This window comes from Phyllostomus hastatus, unplaced genomic scaffold (assembly GCF_019186645.2).
Source record: "Phyllostomus hastatus isolate PE091 unplaced genomic scaffold, TTU_PhHast_1.1 phas_contig_304, whole genome shotgun sequence".
Classification (NCBI taxonomy): Eukaryota; Metazoa; Chordata; class Mammalia; order Chiroptera; family Phyllostomidae; genus Phyllostomus; species Phyllostomus hastatus.
The window spans coordinates 1,564,973-1,585,974 of NW_025333845.1; the positions used below are offsets into that span (position 1 = coordinate 1,564,973).

Consider the following 21,002-nt stretch of genomic DNA (forward strand, 5'->3'; position numbering starts at 1 on the left):
CTTAATAAACATTAGCTATTGTCATAATTATTATATTATCATTAATATTATTATATTATATGTTAATGCATTACTATATGGTGAAGTGTTTTGAGATAATGATGGAAAAGTAAGTTAGGACCAGATTATTAAATTAATGCTCATCTTAGAAATTACCCTGTAGTTCTGTGATTTCTAAACTGTGGCTAAGGGAACACCAGGTTATTTTAGGGAAGGAAGCTGATATGCCATCAAAAACTTCATGTGGACATGGATACAAATATCTATGGTCAAACAGGTCTGGGAAACACCACAAACTCTAGCCTTCTTTTGGACAGCCATGTGTGTGACCCACAGAGCATCACACAGTTCATGCTTATTTGGCCATGGAACTTTTTTTATAAAACATCCATTATGATAGCTGGTATTTATTTCTACAGAATGTTTTGTGGAAAACAGTTCTGTAAGTAATAAACAATACTCAAAAGTATTTGACAGAAAGTAGTATGATCAGCTTTTTGTTTTAGAATGCTTAACATCAAGTCAATGTATGGTTTAAGTTACAATGTAAAAGATTGAAAACATTGAAATCAACTAAGAAACTAAGGCAATACCTGAGGTGAAAGATGATAAGGGACATAAATAAGTGTAGAGGCAATGTTAAGAATAAAATGAACAATACTAACAACTTAGCATTAAATATTTTTAAATACTTGCTTTGAGCTAAGGATTGCATTAAGTGCTCTCTATATGGTTTGTTTCCTCAAATATTTCAACAACCCTATGATGTACTATTGCTATCCCCCATTTTACAGGTGGGGATAAGAACATTAAATAAATTTCACAAGTTTACAGAGCTAGAAAACAATGGGGGCAAGACTTGAATCTCAACATGACTCCAAATACTATCCAGATAACTAAATATTTAGTGGTACAATCAATATGAGTAACAACCAATAACTTATTGAGGAACAGTCCAGAAAGGAAGAAGCTGAGAAATTCCCCAGGGTTTTCGGCCTGATGCAGATGATGGGATCCTCATGATCTATTTTCCAAGGAAAAGAACAGGAATAGGAAGAAATGCTAGCATGATTGGTAGAACTACCAATATATTCTGGAGGAGATATTCAGTAGCCAGATGGTTTTATGCATTTAAAACTCAAGAGTCCTAAGATGGAAAGAGAAACATAGGACTCCTTAGTTATAGGTGATGGGTGAGGAATCGAGTGTACATAACCTTTTCTAAAAAAGCATGAAAAAATGAGGGTCAAGACTGTGAACTCTAAGAGCCTGCTCCAGTTTTGTTAATCTGACCAGGAACAACATGCTATAATTCTTAATAATGTGGAAGTGCCAAAGACAAGTAGAAGAGAAAATCAAGAATACCCTGTGTTGTCCTGGCTGGGGTAGCTCAATGGATTGAGCATGGGCTGTAAACCAAAGAGTCTCCGGTTCAATTCCCAATCAGGGCATGTGCCTGGGCTGCAGGCCATGTTCCCAAAAGGGGCATGCAAGAGGCAATCACACATTGATATTTCTCTCTTTCTGCTTCTCTTCCCTTCTCGCTAAAAATAAATAAATAAAATCTTTTTTCAAAATGCAATTAAGAAAATAGAATACCCTGTGTTCCTACTGCTCTTGTCTATTCCCTGGAGTAAAACACACCACAATAAGCGGTGTGTTTGCTTCCATCATAATATACTGTCTTTGTGAAGAACTGGTTTACTAATCCCTAGGTTTATGGACAAATTTGGCTGATTATTTCAGTGCATGATAGAGATGTATTTTTAACTTCAAGGAGGTAATTGTGCTCTCATTCATCTCTCAAACATCTATGGTGTAGTAAGTATTTTATAACATACTAAGTGTACAAATGAATGACATACACTATTCTGGTTTCTAAGAGTTTATAGTTAATTGGAGGTGCAAATAAATAAACAGCCCATTATAACTCATCACACATATTTTGAGGTTTGTTCAAGACACAATAGACAAACATAGGAACCTTGGATTGCCTAGAAAAAAAATATGAAAAACTTCTCAGGGAAGGCAGTTCTTCAACTGAAATTTGAAGAAAGAACAGGACTTTTCCAGATGGCTAAATAGCATGCATTCTTGGCTGTTTTTCAAAAACACCTGCCATTGTAGACATAGATGGAGAGTTTCTTGAATCTGTACAAAGAAAAAAGGCACATTTGGGAATAAAAAACTGGAACCCCTTCAGATGTTAAATATACAGTTATTTTCATCCATTTGTGTATAATTTCCTTTATGTGCTGTTCATTTCCTTTTGTTTTGGAGTACATCTGTCCTACTGAGTATACCAAATGTTCATATCAGAGGCATGAACAGTTGTTACTTGAAGGTTGTAGGGGAAGGATGGATATGAGAAGAAAAGAGGATAGAAAAAACACAGAAACCAAAAAAAAAAAGGCAAAGAGGAAGAGCCATAAGAGGAAAAGAAAGAGAACTGGAGGAGGAAGATGAAGAAGGAAGAAAATGAGGAAGAGAAGGAAAATCCCCTTCAGTTCAGGAAATCTCTGTATTTCACATCAGTTTCCTTGGTAAAGCTGGAAGGGGGAATTCATAGGAAGCCATCAGTTCAGAGGTGAAGCACAACACCAAGCCTTGATGTCAAAGAACTGGTGGGCTACACCCTCCCGGATCTGCTTAGTCTTTACACCATAGACAATGGGGTTGAGCATTGGTGGTACTACCACATAAAGATTGGCCAGCAGGATATGCACATGTCGAGGAATGTTATGTCCAAAGCGGTGGGTCAGTAAGGTAAAGAAGGATGGAACATAAAACATGAGGATGACACAGAGATGGGAGCCACACGTGCTGAGAGCCTTGTGCCGGGCATCCTGGGAGGGTAAACGAAACACTGCTCGGAGGATCAGTGAGTAAGACACAGTAATAAGAATTACATCCAAGATGACCATGACAATGGGCACTGAGAAGCCATACCAGATATTAATAGTGATGTCAGCACAGGCTAAGCGGGCCACTCCAATATGCTCACAGTAGGAATGGGGGATGATGTTGGTCTGGCAGAAAGGCAACCGCTTCAGCAAGAAAATCACTGGGAAGATGATGCAGAAGCTTCGGGTCACAATGGCCAGAGCAATTCTTCCCACAACAGGCCATGTTAGCACTGTTGAATAGTGCAGAGGAGCACAGATGGCCACATAGCGATCAAAGGCCATAGCTAATAGGATGGCTGACTCTCCCACAAACATCACATGGACAAAAAAGACTTGAGTAACACAGGCATCAAAGGCAATATCATGGTCATGGAGCCAAAAGATGGCTAGGGCTTTTGGTACAGTGGTGGTAGACAGCATGATGTCCGTCATAGCCAACATGGAAAGGAAAAAATACATGGGCTCATGAAGGTTAATGTTCTTGATAATGACCACTATCAGGATGCTGTTTCCCAGGACTGCAGTGATATACATAAGGCAGAGGGGTATAGACAGCCAGCTGTGATATGCCTCCAACCCAGGAATGCCAAGTAAGACAAAAACTGTAGGATGGAAGATGGTAAGGTTGGTGTGAGTCATGATGAACTTTAGGGTCCTCTCTATAATGACTTAGAAGTTGATGAGTCTGCTGAAAATGATAGGAACAAAAAGCATCTCTTGATTGTGTGCTGAGATCACAAAAGGTAGCATGTATTTCTAAATTGTGGAATTCTCTAGGAGAAAGTCCTTCCAGAGAATGTTTGCTTGCATGTAGGAATGACCTCTCGCCCTTCATGCTCATTTGCATGTAGAGCTTCTGCATAAACCACACTTCAGCCTGACCTCAATCACTCTGCCCCCAAAGTTTGGCCCCACCCTACCTTTCTGAGCTCATTCTACCATTTCCACACAAACAGCATTCCCCCCGCTACCCATATTGTACTTTTCCCTTCCTCTAAGACTTTGCTCCCTCTGTGTTTATAGGAATTTCCCTTCTCTTCCATTTCTGCTTATTCAAATTTTAACCTTAAAATACTTCCTTAAGACAAACAACCTTGTAATGGCCTATGTCAATAACAATGTATCTCCCTCCTGAAGACCTATTAGCTAAACTATATTTTAACTTGATTTTATTTAATTATATTAAATTTATCTAGCTATTACCTTAAACATTTCACATGAGACTTGCCTAGTATCTTGGCACTTGTGGCTCCCTGTGCCTGAAAGTGGAGCACCACATAGAAATCCAGAAGGAGCCTGAGGAATATGTTTCTCCACACTGATCCAGATTCAGATCTTCTCTAAAGGCTGTGAGGAATAGGAAAGCTGTGGAAATGGAGAAGGACCATATTCATTGCCTGCTCTTCATGAACTTTTCATACTCCTCTCAAGATGTTCTGTAAAGTTTATATTTAGATCTCCTTACCCTTAAGAACCACCCAAGAAAACTATTCTGAGTATAGGAAATCAATAAAATTAATACATTCCCTTCTGGCCTTATTAATATAACCTCCCTTTCCTCCCTATTTGTTCCTTAACCCTCAAAAAGATTTAGGTTTCCCTGCTGCTATGAAGAATTAATCCTAGACCATTTGGCCTTGCCTCTTCCCACCGCTCAGCTAAGATTTGTCTGCTTCTAAAGCTCTAAAATACCTGTCAGCTATCAGGACTAGGAAAGGATGAATGATTAACAATCTGGAAGGGAATATGGAGAAAAGGGACCAAGGAGAAAATAAGGAGAAAATTGGGAGTATAAAGGTACCCAATGAACACTAGATGGATCTACTGATAATGATGTCCAGAGGACCCCATGGCGAAAGGCATCCAAAGGAATGAAAACCCCAGTTTATGAGTCCATCCTTCTGCCTCAGTGCTGATGCATTTGCCCAGAGCATGATGGGCTGTGGGGAGCAAGCAACAGGTCTCCAGGTAGGTATAGGGAAGGTGATAGGTCCAGATTCAGACAAGTAAGAGTCCCAGGTGACTAATAATTTGACATCCTTCCAGACAGTATATTTTAAATATCCATTTATCTTCTATTTATAGAAGAGACTGCGCTTTACTGAGATAAGCACTGAGAAGAAGGGCCACTGGTAGTGTTGCTCTGCCCCAAATTTATATAAACAAAACTCCATCAGAAAAAAAAATGTGTTTTCCTTTTACATAACACTTCTCAGTACAAGATACCTAATATAAGTGCTCATAAAAATAAATCTGACTTTTCTTACAATTCTAATGATATTTTGTAACCTCAAAAGTGAAGATACCGAAGGTGTCTAACAGCAACAAGACCTAGATGGCTGTTAATGAGGCTCTGGAAAGGAGGTTATTATCTGTGTGAAGGACTTTCATTTCATTCAGTGGCTTCTGAAGCCTCCATCTCAGCCCTGTTGAGGGTTCTTAGTAGGAGGGTTCTAGACTAATTTAGGAAAGAGTCAGGGATGAGAAGAGAACAAAGTCACAGGTACAGGAGGTAAACTCAGACTCTCACAGAAAGTACCTCCCACATCCCTGAGAGACCAACCAGGTGAGTGAGAAAAAAGAGAATAGAGAAGGGGCAAGGATCCATACTAAGTGGGAGAGGACACATACAGTTGGTGAGGACACAGTTCTGGAGCCAGACTTTCTGGGCTAATTCCCCTGTTCTTCCCTGACTAGTTGAATGATCTTGGACATGTTGCCCTGCTCCTGCAATCTCCCCTCCTTTAATCTGTTAGATGTGGGTAACAGTAAACTCTACAAGATAATTAAGAGGGCTAAATGAGTCAATTCACATGAATTGCCATTTTTAGAAGAGTCAGTTATTATTATTGCTGTTGTTATTATTTATAAACCTGTTTGGTCATCATCCTATTGTATTTTTTCCAATAGACAAAACACCTCAATGAATATTCAGCAACATTTAAGTTTTACTCTTCATCCAAATATGATCAAAGGAAATTCCTTTCCTAGGAATAAAGAAGAGGGAAGGGGATGAGAAAAGTGCTCCAAAAGACAAAAATACTCTACGAACAGATCTCTCAGATGGGCCTGGTGTCTCAGAACCAAGACTTAAAGGCTTTGGGTGGTACCCCAGGCAAGTCCACCAGTGATGAACTTAGTTTCGGAACTACCAGGAAGGCTTCCCTCAGATGCTTTGAAAACATCCATCTGTCTCAGCAGAAACAAGGAGGAAGTATTTCAATTATTTACAGACTCCCCACAGATATGGTGAAGCAATGGGACTCATAGCTTCAGATGTAGATACAAGGAGAGCTGGGTATCATAGGGAAGATTCAGTCCAAGCTAAGGAGAAATGGAATCGCTTCTTCAATTTTCTGCCTCTCTTTTTCTTCTGAGTGTCTTTTCCTCCTGTGAGTTCCAACCCTATTTTTTGGTTATGGCCATTCCCTCTTTAAGGTAATGCCCTTTATGTATTCATACAACCTTAATTTTGGAAGACTCTTCTGACATCATAACAACATATTAAAGTGTACCAATAACCCACATCAAATATAATCATTACATAACTATATAGGAATGGTCAGTTACTTTTTTGTGTAGTTGTATTATTTAGACATATATTTAAACAAGTATTATTTTCATTTTGCCATTTTTCTTGTACACGTGCTTGTGATCTTGTGTTTTTCACCACTCTTGGGTTCTACAAATGCACAGGCTCTGTACACTGAAGCCACGTCCCTAATGGGTAAAATAGCCTGCCCCTCCACCCGAGGCTATAAGGGTGGCCTCTGTTTGCAGCACAATACGTGAAAAGATTTGTTGTGAAATGTATCACAAGAAATTTATTTCTAATAACATAGAAGTTACCAAAATTTATAAATAAACCCTTTTCATAAATTGGAGCAAATTCAAATTTATATCTCTAATAACCTTACTCTTGCTCACATACATTTCAAGCAGCATGTAAAATTGTTTCATAATCTAAAACCAGTCTTTTCTACACTGCAGAGGCACTGAGATACCCTTAATTCACTGACACACCCTTAATAGTGATTCACTTTCTTAATAAATAACATCTCAAAAAAATTTTCCACCTACTCATTTGTTTCACCCCCTATAAACATTTTAGGGATTTTTTCAAAATTTGAGTAAGCATATAGTAGTGTGTCATGTGTGAATATCATTTACATATTTTTATGATGTGATGGCAAAACATGATAGAGAACCCCAGCTTCAAAGCACAACCTCTCCTTCTCTCAGTCTCTATACCAGTTCTGCAAAATGCAGTATGGACGACAGAACAAGAAAGATTTCCAATTTAGACGCACCTGAAATTCAGATGATCAAAAGAAAGTTTCCTCAACAATCCCCACTTTGGGGCTGGGGAGTTGACATCACTAAGCAGAGTCTCTCCAGCTGTAGGTACTTAGGAAATATTTGAACAAATAAACCATGGAATTATTAAATTAACCTTTTACTAGCAGATTTGTTTGTTGCAAAAGTTAGTAATCAAAACTTGGGCTATTTTCATGAATAGCCCCCTCTTATAGCTCCTGTCCTGGTATAGTCTGATCCTGACTGCTCTTTGAACTGCACTCAAACATTTTATTAAAAAGTTTCTCTTCCCCCACATTCTCCTGGTGCTTTTCCTGACCCAATTCTGCATTTTCATTTCTACCACTAACCAGCGTCATCCTCCTAGTCTCACTGAATCTCCCTCTGTGCCCATACTCCTCACCCTGTTCTCTGCTTTGCTGCAATCCCGCTTTCATCCTTTGTCTCACTACCCTTTGTCTTTCTCCCACATATCCATTTCCTCTCTCTCAGCTCTAATCTTTGGCCTTTACACAGACTCCTAAATACACACACACACTCCTGCCAATCCCTCCCCTTGTCACCATCAATGCTCTTAAACTCACTTACTGTATCACAGAATCAGCTGAAAGATTGAAGAAGTGGTGGAGAAGGGCTATAAACTTTTGTTTTTTCTGAGAGAAGAGGAATGAGAAGACTGGACTGATCATATTGACATGAGGAGTGTCACTATTCCTGATCCATACATGGTGCTTATATCTAGAGAAAGATAAGCTAACATGCTTCCTTCCTCTGGAGGCAAGTGCCAGAGTTACCCTTGGGATCACTGAGTGTTGAACCAAAGGAGAAATTAAATTTCTAATGCCAAAAGAAAGCACTAACTCTAGAGGAAATCAGTAGCTCCAGACAAAATGCACATAAAACATTTGAAAACATAGCGTGAGAGCAGTGACAGAAGTTCTAGCAACAAAATAACATAAAACAGCTCATATTTGTTGAGCCTTTACTACATTTCTGTCACTGTGTTAGGGTTTAACATATATTCTCTCATTTAATTCTCAGAAAAACCAAATGAGATAAAGCACTATTAATCTTTTCATTTGGCATATGAGAAAAATAAGGGTTTAGAGAGACTAAGTAGCTGATTAGGAGAGAAAAGAAAGCCCTTGGGTGAACATGTCAAAGTGTTCAAACTCAGTCCAGACACATTGATTAAGGGAGATGGATCATTTTGAAGCAACCCTGCAGGCTCAATCACTCAACATAAGTTCAAGAACAAAAAAGGGACTGAGTAAATGAATGGCTGATTAAATATTTTACACCATTAAAAACAGATTTTACTTCCTATGGGCCCTTAAATAACGTACTCTAACAATGTTGGGAAGAGAGTAATTCTTCCCAACTCATCTTGTAACTTTTAAAGCAAAGAAATTGTTAGGACCCCAAGAACGGAAAAAAAAAAAGGCATTAACCCAGCATTCCAGTCTTAGTTTATACCAATTAAATTCAGAGTAGCCAAAAAACTGGAGACAACCCAAATGTCCATCAAAAGAAGAATGCATAAACAAATTGTGATATATTCATACAATGTAGTACTATTCAGCAATTAAAATAAACAAACTACTAAAACTTGCAGCAATACAGAAGAAACTAAAAATTATTATATGTGTGAAAAAGGCCAGATACAAAAGCCTACACACTGTATGATTCTATTTACATAAAGGTCTACAATAGACAAAAACTATCCTGGCATAGGTGGAAGCAGAAGACAGTTTCTTTGATGGAAGTATTACATACATTGAAAGAAATGTGAGTTACATGGGTGTCTGCATTTGTCAAAAAAGTTTTTGCACTTACCCTTTGGGATACCACTCCCCACCCCCACAGAAATCCCCTCACCAAACCTCTGAAAACTTGTTTGTTCCACTCAGCACATTCCTTTTTTTGCTGTTGTTGTTCTTGTTCAGTTTTGCTCTATCTTGGTGTTCTGTTTTGTTTGTGTTTTATTTTCAGGGAGTAGGGCATTTCCTGCCTTCTCTCCCATCCTGCATTTTAACCCTTGCTGAGGAGACAGCAACATAAACAGACTCAGGGGTGGTCAGAGACTGGCAGCAGGGTGCAGCCAATCCATACATTATCCTGGGAAACAGACTGGTACTCCCCTCTCATGGGAGAGCCACAGAAACACTCCCAGCATCAAGCAGACCCACAATCTGGTCTCAGGAATGCTAGTAGGGGCCCCACCCTGCTGAGTAAGGGAGATAATCCTGGACAGACTCAGACTAGTGGCTTAGGAGAATAGAACAAACCCACCACCTTCCCTGAAGTCTGAAAGGCATCTGCTATGGGAGAACCAGGAATCACAGCTCCTTGTTTCCACCAGAAGCCCTTCCAGAAATAGTCTGACCTGTGACTAGTCTAAGATTGACAGTAGGCCAGCAGGCAGAGACTGGCAGGAGTGGATCATGTGAAAACTTGGGACATTTGCTAACATACTGCTGGACCCAGTGCTGAAAAAATCCAGTTTTACAGAGCAGCTTGGCCTAACCTGGAAGCAGCCAAGCCCAAAGGAATCAACCACAAACTGTGGACCACCTGGAGCTTTAAAAAGGCAGCTGAGGGCCAGACATGGATGGCACCTGACAATGGCTCATACCAGACTCAGACATCAGAGCAGTATCCAAAGGGAGAAACCAAAAGGCAAGATCTAAACTGTGCTGAGACAAATCCACTTGGTTCTTTTCTCAATAGATAGCTATTTTCTTTTTCATGGCCTTTTTACTTTTTATCTATATTTTTCTTTTATTTTTGGTGCTCGAATTTTTCTTTCATTATCTCCTATTCTACACTTATCTTAGAGTACTCTACTGTTCCTTCTTCTCTGCATGTATTATTTTTATTACTTTTACTGTGCCCCTGTTTTCCTCTTTAAATTCATTAAGAGTAGTAGTTCTCTTTCCCTTTCTTCTCTCACAATCACTTTTCTTTCCTTTGGTTTTCTCATATTCTTTTTCCTTTCCCCCTTTCCCTACTATTCCATTCTCTTTTCACTTTTATTATTCTTTGCTTCTTGTTGTTGATACTGCTGAAGTGGACAGGGAAGTTTGCTTGTTTTGGTATTGTTTTGATGTTGTTTTCCTTTGTTCAGCCAGCACATATACAACAGCATACAATACTTGGAAGGAATTGAGCCTCTTAGCCAGCCAGATGGAGGGGAGCTCTGAACAACAAAAAGACCAGTAATAATCAGGACTCAAATACAATAGGAGGGTCTACAAACCCCACACACAGCTCATTCCAAGAGCATCCAGATCAGGAGATCAAGGAGTCTGCACCACTCAGTCCCACAAGACCCCTAACACACAAGGCAACTCCACAAGACAGAGAGTCAAAGCATATCAATCTGATACATAGAAACAAACACAAAGAGACAATGAAAAGGTTGATAAAAAGAAATAACCCTCAAATGAAAGAAAAGAAGGAATCTCCAGGAAAAAAAAACGCTAAGCAAAATCGAGGCAAGCAACATATCAGACAGAGATTTCAAAGTAATGGTTATAAGGATGTTCAAGGAACTTAGTGAGAACTATAAGAAACTTAGTGGGACCTACATCAGCCTGAAAAAGGATATAGAAACCATGAACAAGAACCAGTTGGAAATGAAGAATGCAATATCTGAAATGAATAACACACTAGAAGGAATTAACAAACTAAATGAAGAAGAAGATCAAGTCAACGAGCTGGAAGACAAGGTAAAAAAACACATACGGTCAGAGCAACAAAATGAAAAAAGACTCAAAAAGGATGAGGATAGTCCAAAGGAGCTTTGGGACAACATAAAATGCAATAATATTCACATGATAGGGATGCTAGAAGAAGAAAAGGAGCAAGGGATAGAAAACCCGTTTGAAGAAATAATGACAGAAAATTTCCCTAACTAGGTGGAGGAAAAACTCATGCAAGTCTGAGAAGCACACAGAGTCCCAATCAAGACCAACCCAAAGAAGTCCACTTTAAGACACATTACAATCAAAATGGAAACATTTAAAGACAAAGAGAGAATTTTAAAGGCAACCAATGAGAAACAGATAGTAACATACAAGGGAGCTCCAATAAGTTTATCAGTGGATTTCTTAATAGAAACAATACAAGCTAGAAGAGAGTGGCAAGAAATATGCCAAGTAATGAAAAGCAAGGATCTGCAAACAAGACTAATCTATCCAGCAAGGTTCTCATGTAAAATGGAAGAAAAAAATAAAGAGCTTCTCAGACAAAAGAAGGTTAATAGAGTACATCTCTACCAAGTCAGCAATGCAAGAGATGCTAAAGGAAATACTTTAAGAAGAAAAAGATATAAAGAGAGAGAAGAGACTTTATTTATTTGAACTTCCGGTCAAGGTGGAGGCATAGGTAGACATGCTGTGCCTCCCCACACAACTAAAAGAAGGACAACAACAATTTAAAAACAAAAAACCACCAGAACTGACAGAAAATTGAACTGTATGGAAGTCTGACAACCAAGGAGTTAAAGAAGAAATGTTCATCCAGGCTGGTAGGAGGGGTGGAGATGGGCAGCCAGGTGGAGAGGACTCATAGCAAGGCAGCAGCTCGAGGGCCAGGACAGGCAAGGCAGCAGCTGGCAGACCCAGCAAGGCGGCAGATTATGGACTGGATGGTCCCACATTCATGGGAAGATAAACCAGGAGGAACAACTGGGGAGCAAAACAGACTGTGCAACCCAGGGTTCCAACGCCAGGAAATAAAGCCTCAAAACCTCTCACTGAAAACACCAGTGGGGGTTGCAGCTATGGGAGAAACTCCCAGCCTCATGGGAGAGTTCATTGGAGATACCCACAGGGTCCTAGAATGTACACAAGCCAACCCACCCAGGAACCAGCACCAGAAGGGCCCAATTTGATTGTAGGAAGCAGGGGAAGTGACTGAAAAGTGGCAGAGAGCAGAGCATGCGCCATTTTTTCCTCTCAGACCCCTCCCCAACATACAGCATCACAAAGCAGTGATATGAGTTGCCCCACCCTGGTGAACACCTAAGGCTCTGCCCCTTGCATGTAACAGGCATACCAAGACAAAGAAAAAAAAAATGACCCAAATGAAAGAACAGATCAAAGCTCCAGAAAAAATAGGACTAAGCAACAAAGAAATAGCCAACTTATCAGATGCATAGTTCAAAACACTGGTAATCAGGATGCTCACAGAATTGGTTGAATTTGGTTGGAAATTAGATGAAAAAATGAGGGCTATGCTAAGTGAAATAAAAAAAAAAATGTATGGGGAACCAACAGTAACAGGAAGGAAACTGGGACTCAAATCAACAGTGTGGACCAGAAGGAAGAAGGAAACATTTAATTAGAAAAGAATGAAGAAACAAGAATTCAAAAAATGAGGCTTAGGAACCTCCAGGACATCTTTAAATGTTCCGACATCCAAATCATAGGAGTACCAGAAGGAGAAGAGGAAGAGCAAGAAATTGAAACTTTATTTGAACAAATAATGAAGGAGAACTTCCCTAATCTGGCAAAGGAAATAGAGTTCCAGGAAGTCCAGGAAGCTCAGAGAGTCCCAAAGAAGTTGGACCCAAGGAGGAACACACCAAGGCACATCATAATTACATTAGCCAAGATTAAAGATAAGGAGAGAATCTTAAGAGCAAGAGAAAAGGAGACAGTTACCTACAAAGAAGTTCCCATCAGGCTGTCAGCTGACTTCTCAAAAGAGACCTTGCAGGCAAGAAGGGGCTGGAAAGAAGTGTTCCAAGTCATGAAAGGCAAGGACCTATATCCAAGATTGCTCTATCCAGCAAAGCTTTCATTTAGAATGGAAGGGCAGATAAAGTGCTTCTCAGATAAGGTCAAGTTAAAGGAGTTCATCATCACCAAGCCCTTATTATGTGAAATATTAAAGGGATTTATCTAAGAAAAAGAACAGCCCTGGCTGGCGCAGCTCAATGGATTGAGCGCAGGCAGCAAACCAAAGCATCGCAAGTTCAACTCCCAGTCAGGGCACATGCCTGGGTTGCAGGCCACGGCCCCCAGCAACCGCACATTGATGTTTCTCTCTCTCTCTCTTTCTCCCTCCCTTCCCTCTCTAAAAATAAATAAATAAAGTAAAAATCTTTAAGAAAAAAAGAACAAAAATATGAACAGTGAAATGACAACAAACTCACAGTTATTAACGACCACACCTAAAACAAAAACAAAAACAAACTAAGCAAACAACTAGAACAGGAACAGAATCACAAAAATGGATATCACAGAAAGGGTTATCAGCAGAGGAGTGGGAGGGGGAGAGAGGGGGAAAAGGTACAGAGAATAAGTAGCATAAAGGCAGATAGAAAATAGAAAGGGGGAGGTTAAGAATAATATAGGAAATGTAAAAACTAAAGAACTTATATGTATGACCCATAGACATAAACTAAAGGGAGGAATGTGGGTGGGAGGAGTGTGCAGGGCAGAGCGGAATAAAGGGGGCAAAATGGTACAACTGTAATAGTATAATCAATAAAATATATTAAAAAATTTTTAAAGAGAGAGAAGACAGGGTCAAAGGAAAAACTGTCGATGAATAAGTAACTATCAATAATAACCTTAAATGTAAATGAATTAAATTCTCCAATCAAAAGACATAGGGTATCTAAACAGAAAAGAAAACAAGACCCACATATATGCTGTCAACAAGAGACCCACCTCAGAACAAAATATATTCACAAGCTGAAAGTGAAGGGATGGAAAAAATATTCCACACAAATGGACAAGAAAAAAAAGCTGGAGTAACAATACTTATATCAGACAAAATACACTTCAAAATAAAGACCATAACAAGAAACAAAGAAGGTCACTTCATAATACTTAAGGGAATAGTCCAACAAGAGGATATAACTCTTACAACCATATATGCACCAAATATAGGTACACCTAAATATATAAAGAAAATATTGAAGACTTTAATAAAGTGAGAGACAGCAGTACAATCACTGCAGGGATTTAAACACCCTACTGACAACAATGGATAGATCTTCCAAACAAAAAAAATCAACAAAAATATTGCAGAACTGAACAAGACTTTATATCAAAATTACTTAATTGATATTTATAGAACATTTCACCCCAAAGAAGCAAAATACACATTCTTTTCAAATGCACATGGATCATTCTCAAAGATAGACCACACAGTAGGACACAAAACAACCCTCAACAAATTCAATGAAACTAAAATCATATCAAGTACCTTCTTGGATCACTACAGCTTGAAACTAGAAACCAATCTCAAGAAAAAAATTCAATGGGGGAAAGTAGAGACAACTGTACTTGAACAACAATTTAAGAAAAGATAGGAAAAAGTCAAAAACATTCAGATCCATGGAGACTGAATAACAGGTTATTAAATAGTGAATGGGTTAATAATGATATTAAGGAAGAAATCAAAAAGTTTCTGGAAACAAATGAAAATGAACACACACAAAACAATCCAAGGGATGCAGTGAAGGCCCCTACGGGAGCAGTGAAGACAGTATTGAGAGGGAAGTTCATAACAATACAGACCTACCTAAAGAACACTGAAAAACCTCAAATAACAACTTAAACCTGTATGTAAAAAAAAAAAAAAACTAGGAGAAAACAACAAACAAAGACCAGAGCAAGAAGAAGGAAGGAAATAATCAAGACGGGAGCAGAATTAAATGACCTAGAGACTAAAAAAAAAAAAAAAATTCAAAGGATCAATCAATCCAGGAGCTTATTCTTTGAAAAGATAAACAAAATTGACAAACCATTAACCAGACTCATCAAGAAAAAATAGAGGGGACCCAAATAAATAAAATCAGAAAGGAAAGAGGTCAGCTAATAACTGATATCACAGAAATACAAAGGACTGTAAGAAATTACTGTGAGCAACTACATGTCAAGAAATCAGACAACCTGGGTGAAATGGATAAATTTCTAGAAACAAATATTTCAAAACTGAATTAGGAAGAAGCAGAAAACATGAATAGACTTATAACAAGTAGCAAAATTCAAGCAGTAATCAAAAAATTACTGATGCACAAAAGCCTGGATCAGATAGCTTCACAGGTAAATTTTACCAAACATTCAAAAAAAAAAACTAACACCGATCCTTCACAAATTATTCCAAAAAATTCAAGAAGAGGAAAGACTGCCAAACTCTTTTTATGTGGCTCATACTATCCTAATCCCAAAACCAGGTAAAGACAAAGCAAAGAAAGAAAACTACAAGACTTCCAGCCAAGATGGAGGCATAAGTAGATATACTTTGCCTCCTCACACAACCCAAAGAAAGACAACAACAAATTTAAAAACAAAAAATAACCAGAACTGCCAGAAAGTCAAACAGTGTAGAGGTCTGACAACCTTGGAGCTAAAGAAGAAATATTAAATCAGACTGGTAGGAGGGGCAGAGATAGGAAGCCAGGGAGGAAAGGGCAAGCAGCAAGGCAGAGACTGGAGGATGGAGCAGGTGAGGTAGTGGTTGGCAGAGCAAGGCAGTGGGTAGTGGATTGGAAGATCCCACATTTGTGTGCAGATAACCAGGAATAACAATTGGGGAGTGAGCCAGACTGTGCAACCCAGGGTTCCAGCGTGAAACTGATCTGGCAATTCCACTGCTGGGAGAATACACTAAGAAATCCTGAAACACCAGTTCAAAGAACCTATGCACCTCAATGTTCATAGCAACACAATTTACAATAACCAAGTGCTGGAAGCAAACTAAGCACCCATCAGTAACTGAGTAGATCAAAAAACTATGGTACATTTACACAATGGGATACTACACAGCAGAAAGAAAGAGCTCCTATCCTTCGCAATAGCATGGGTGCAACTGGAGAGCATTATGCTAAGTGAAGTAAGCCAGGCAATGAAAGACAAATACCATATGATCTCACCTATAAGTGGAACCTAATCAACAAACAAGCAAGCAAAATATAACCAGAGACATTGAAATAAAGAACAAATTGACAGTAACCAAAGGGGAGAAGGGAGAGTGATAATGGAGGGAACTAGGGGAAGGGTCATCAGGGAACATATATAGGAGACACATGGACAGAGCCAGGGAGACTGCGACCGAGGGTGGGAGGTGGGAATTGGTGGGGTGGGGAGGAATGATGAGGGGTAAGTGGAGACAGCTGTACTTGAACAACAACAACAACAAAAGACTTCTGAACAGCAAAGGAAACAATCAACACAATGAAAAAAAGAAAATACTTGGAGAAAATATTTGCAAACCATGTACCTGACAAAGGGTTTATATGAAAATATATAGGGAACTCATATAACTCAATAACAACAAAAGAATCAACTCAATTTTTAAATGGCCTGAATAGATGTTTTTCCAGGAAAGACATACAAACAGCCAACAAGTATGTGAAAAAGATGTTCAATATCACTAATCATTGGAGAAGTGCAAATCAAAACCACAATGAGATATCACCTTACACCTGTTAAGATGGCTATTATTTTAAAAACAAAAGATAACTGTATCCCAACATTTTGCCAAAATCATTTACTAGGTCCAGCAGTTTTGGGGTGGAGTCTATAGGATTTTCTATGTACACTATCATGTCATCTGCAAACAATGACAGTTTTGTTTCCTCCTTCCCAATTTGGATGCCTTTTATTTCTTTTTCTTGTCTGATTACTGTGGCTAGGGCTTCCAATACTATGTTAAATAGAAGTGGTGAAAATGAACATCTTCATCTTATTCCTGATCTTAGTGGAAAAGTTTTTACTTTTTGCCCATTGAGTATGATGTTGGCTGTAGGTCTCTCATATATGGCCTTTATTAGGTTGAGGAATGCTCCCTCTGTTCCCACTTTGCTGAGTGTTTTAATTACAATGGGTCCTGTACCTTATCAAATGCTTTTTCTGCATTTATTGATATGATCATGTAATTTTTGTTTTTTCTTTTGTTTATGTGATGTATTATACTTATTGATTTACAAATACTGTACCACCCTTGAATCCTTGGGATGAATCCCAATTGATCATGGTGTATAATCTTTTTTAATGTATGGCTGGATGCAGTTTGCTAATATTTTGCTGAGGATTTTAGTGTCTATGTTCATCAGCAATGTTGGCCTGAAGTTTTCTTTCTTTGCTATGTCTTTATCTGGTTTGGGGATTAGGATGATGATGGCTTCATAAAAAGAGATTGGGAGTCTTCCATCTGCTTAGATTTTTTGAAATAGTATGTGAAGGATAGGGGTTAGCTCTGCCTTAAATATTTTGTATAATTATCCTGTGAAACCATCCAGTCCAGGGCTTTTGTGTGTTGGTAGTTTTTTTATTACTCTTTCAATTTCATCAGCTGTTATTAGTCTGTTCAGGCTTTCTGCTTCTTCTTCACTGAGTTTTGGAAGACTACATCTTTCTAGAAATTTGTCCATTTCACCTAGGTTTTCAAATTTCTTGGCATATAGTAGTTTGTAGTAATTTCTTACAGTCTTTTGTGTTTCTGTGGTATCTGTTGTAATCTCTCCTCTTTCATTTCTGATTGTGTTCATTTGGGTCCCCTCTCATTTTTTCTTGATGAGTCTGCTTAAAGGCTTGTCAATTTTGTTTATCTTTTCAAAGAACCAGCTCCTAGATTTATTAGTCTCTATGTCATTTAATTCTGCTCTGATCTTGGTTATTTCCTTCCTTCTACTTGCTCTGAGCTGTCTTTGTTGTTCTTCCTCCAGTTCTTGTAGGTGTAGGGTTAGGTTGTTTATTTGAAATGTCCCTACCCTTTTCAGGTAGGCCTGTATCGCCATGACCCTCCCTCTCAGGACTGCCTTAACTGCATCCCATAAGTTTTGGATTGTTGTGAGTTCATTTTCATTTGTTTCCAGAAACTTTTTGATTTCTTCCTTGATTTCATTCTTGTCCCATTCATTGTTTAATACCAACAATTGTTGGGAACTGTCCTGCCTGGTTTCAGAAGCTGTAGCCCCACCGAGAGGCAGAAAGGCCCCATGACTAGGGCACCTTGGGGCCATAAGCCACTAAGGAGACAAAATTTATCCTCCTGGAAGGGGTGCAGCCTCTGCCCTATTTACTTCACCCTGCTTGGCCCCTTAAGGATGGCTGGATAGTCAATGACAGGTAACATTCATCAAGGAAGGAACAACCTAAGACAGGCACAGTTGTGAAGGGGCCATGAGGGAAGGACTTAGGGGATTGTGGAGAAGGGACAAAAGACCCTCACCCCTCAGCTTCATCATAGCCTGAGTCCTCATTCGATCTGTAGAAAGTTTACTAATCTTCTGGTTGCTTTGTTTCTCCTGCCTGACTCAAGCCAGAAACCTTGCCGGAGGGTTGTGCAGCACTGTACCTGAACAGGCGGTCCTGGTGAGGGGAGGATCAGACCCAAAAAAGAATGCATAAAATCCTGTGAAATTCTGACAATGCCCTCAATTTAAATGTTAAGGGTCCAAGCATACAATGAGTTTGTTTCCCAAAGTTTTATGGCCCTTTGTTGTCATTCTATCTGACCCTGACTCAGAACAAGCCCTTATAATTATAGTTCTTTGAATGTTATGTATTCCTTGATAATTACTGCCTAACAGTAACTAACAATAACAATGATTGATGAGCTTTATGTATATACCCTGTATCCTATTGAGAAAGAGGCTCGAGGCCTTTCTCATCTGAGAGATCAGCCAACATTTCCTTCCCAAGCAGATCATGTCTTGGTAGATTTATTCTCACCCTTGGTGGCTGAGAGAGCTCTGCAGGACAGAGCCCCCCTACCAACAATGAAATATCAGAAACAGAAATCAGGAAAAATCCCATTTGATTTAGCAACAAGAAAAATAAAATACCTAGGAATAAACCTAACCAAGGAGGTAAAAGACCTGTACTCAGAAAACTATATAACACTGAAGGAAGAAATTCAGGCAGGCACAAACAAATTGAAGCATATATCGTGTTCATGGATAGGAAGAATTATCATCATCAAAATCCCCATACAACCGAAAGCAATTTATAGATTCATCACAATCCCTATTAAAGTATCAATGGCATATTTCACAGATATAGAACAAACACTTCAAAAATTTTTATGAACTATAAATGACCCCAAATAGCTTCTGCAGTTTTGAGAAAGAAGAACAAAATAGGAGGGATTACAATACCTGATATCAAACTGTATTACAAGGACACTGTAATCAAAACAGCCTGGTACTGGCATAAGAACAGACACATAGACCAATGGAACAGAATAGAGAGCCCAGAAATAAACCTAAGTCTCTACAGTCAATTAATATTTGACAAAGGGGTTAGCAGCATAAAATGGAGCAAAAATAGCCTTTTCAACAAATGGTGCTGGGAGAGCTGAACAGCTACATGCAAAAGAATGAAACTTGAGCACCAACTTACACCATACACAAAAATAAATTCAATGTGGATAAAAGACTTAAATATAAGTCATAATACCATAAAAGTTCTAGAGGAAAACATCAGCAGGACATCTCAGATATTCCACACAACAATATTCTCACTGATATGTCCCCTAGAGCAAGGGACATAAAGGGAAGAATAAACAAATAGGATCTCATCAAAATAAAAAGCTTCTGCATAGCTAAAGAAAACAGCATTAATACTTCTCCAAGGAGGACATACAGAGGATCCGGAAACACATGAAAAGATGTTCAATATTGCTAGCTATCAGAGAGATGCAAATTAAAACCACAATGAGATACCACTTCACACTAGTCAGAATGGCCATCATAAACAAAGCAACAAACAACAAGTGTTGGAGAGGTTGTGGAGAAAAGGGGACCCTAGTGCACTGTTGGTGGGATTACAGACTGGTACAACCACTATGGAAAACAGTATGGAACTTCCTCAGAAAACTAAAAATGGATCTGCCTTTTGACCCAGCAATTCCACTGCTGGGACTATATCCTAAGAACCCTAAAACACCAATCCAAAAGAACCTATGCACCCCGATGTTCATAGCAGCACAATTTACAATAGCTACGTGCTGGAAGCAACCTAGATGCCCATCACTCAATGAATGGATCAAAAAACTATGGTACATTTACACAATGGAATTCTATGCAGCAGAAAGAAGGAGCTCCAACCCTTTGCAACAGCATGGATGGAGCTGGAAAGCATTATGCTAAGTGAAATTAGCCAGGCAGTGAAAGACAAATACCATATGATCTCACCTTTAACAGGAACCTAAACAACAAAACAAAGAAACAAGCAAAATATAATCAAAGACACTGAAATAGAGGACAGGCTGACAGTGACCAGAGGGGAGAGAAGAGGAAATTTCAGAGGAAAATGGGAAGGGTTTACAGGAACAAATTTAAAGGACACATGGACAAAAACTAGGGGGAGGGTGGTAATGGGAGGGAAGTGGGGAGGGATGGGTGGGTGGGCTGGAATGGGAGTAAAAGGGAGAAAACTGTACTTGAACAATGATTTTAAAAAAAAAGAAAAGAAAACAACATTAAAATGGAAAGAGAACCAATCATATAGGAAAACATATTTGCCAGTGATACCTCAGACAAGGATTTGAACTCCAAAATATATAAAGAATTCAGGCTCCACTCCAAGAAGACAAAAAACCCAATTAAAAAATGGGCAAAGGACTTGAACAGACACTTCTCCAAGAGAACATAAAGAGGGTCCAGAGACGTATGAAAAAATGGTTAGCATTGCTAGCTATCAGAGAGATGCAAATTAAAACCACAATGAGATACCACCTCACATCGGTGAGAATGGCTATCATAAACAACTCAACAAACAACAAGTGTTGGAGAAGATGTGGAGAAAAGGG

General features: G+C 38.9%; 1 protein-coding gene across 1 annotated transcript; it reads right to left on the reverse strand.

The window, feature by feature from the left end:
- Positions 1-2,576: 2,576 nt before the first annotated feature.
- Positions 2,577-3,554, reverse strand: LOC123819267 (olfactory receptor 52B2). Its single transcript, XM_045839572.1, has one exon. It carries the CDS (start codon positions 3,543-3,545, stop codon positions 2,577-2,579), a length of 969 nt encoding a protein of 322 aa, XP_045695528.1. The 5' UTR covers positions 3,546-3,554.
- Between the last annotated feature and the right edge of the window lie 17,448 nt (positions 3,555-21,002).

Bases quoted from the DNA above. Each gene is read 5' to 3' on its own strand.
- LOC123819267 (XM_045839572.1), bottom strand. From the start codon at position 3,545: ATGACTCACACCAACCTTACCATCTTCCATCCTACAGTTTTTGTCTTA.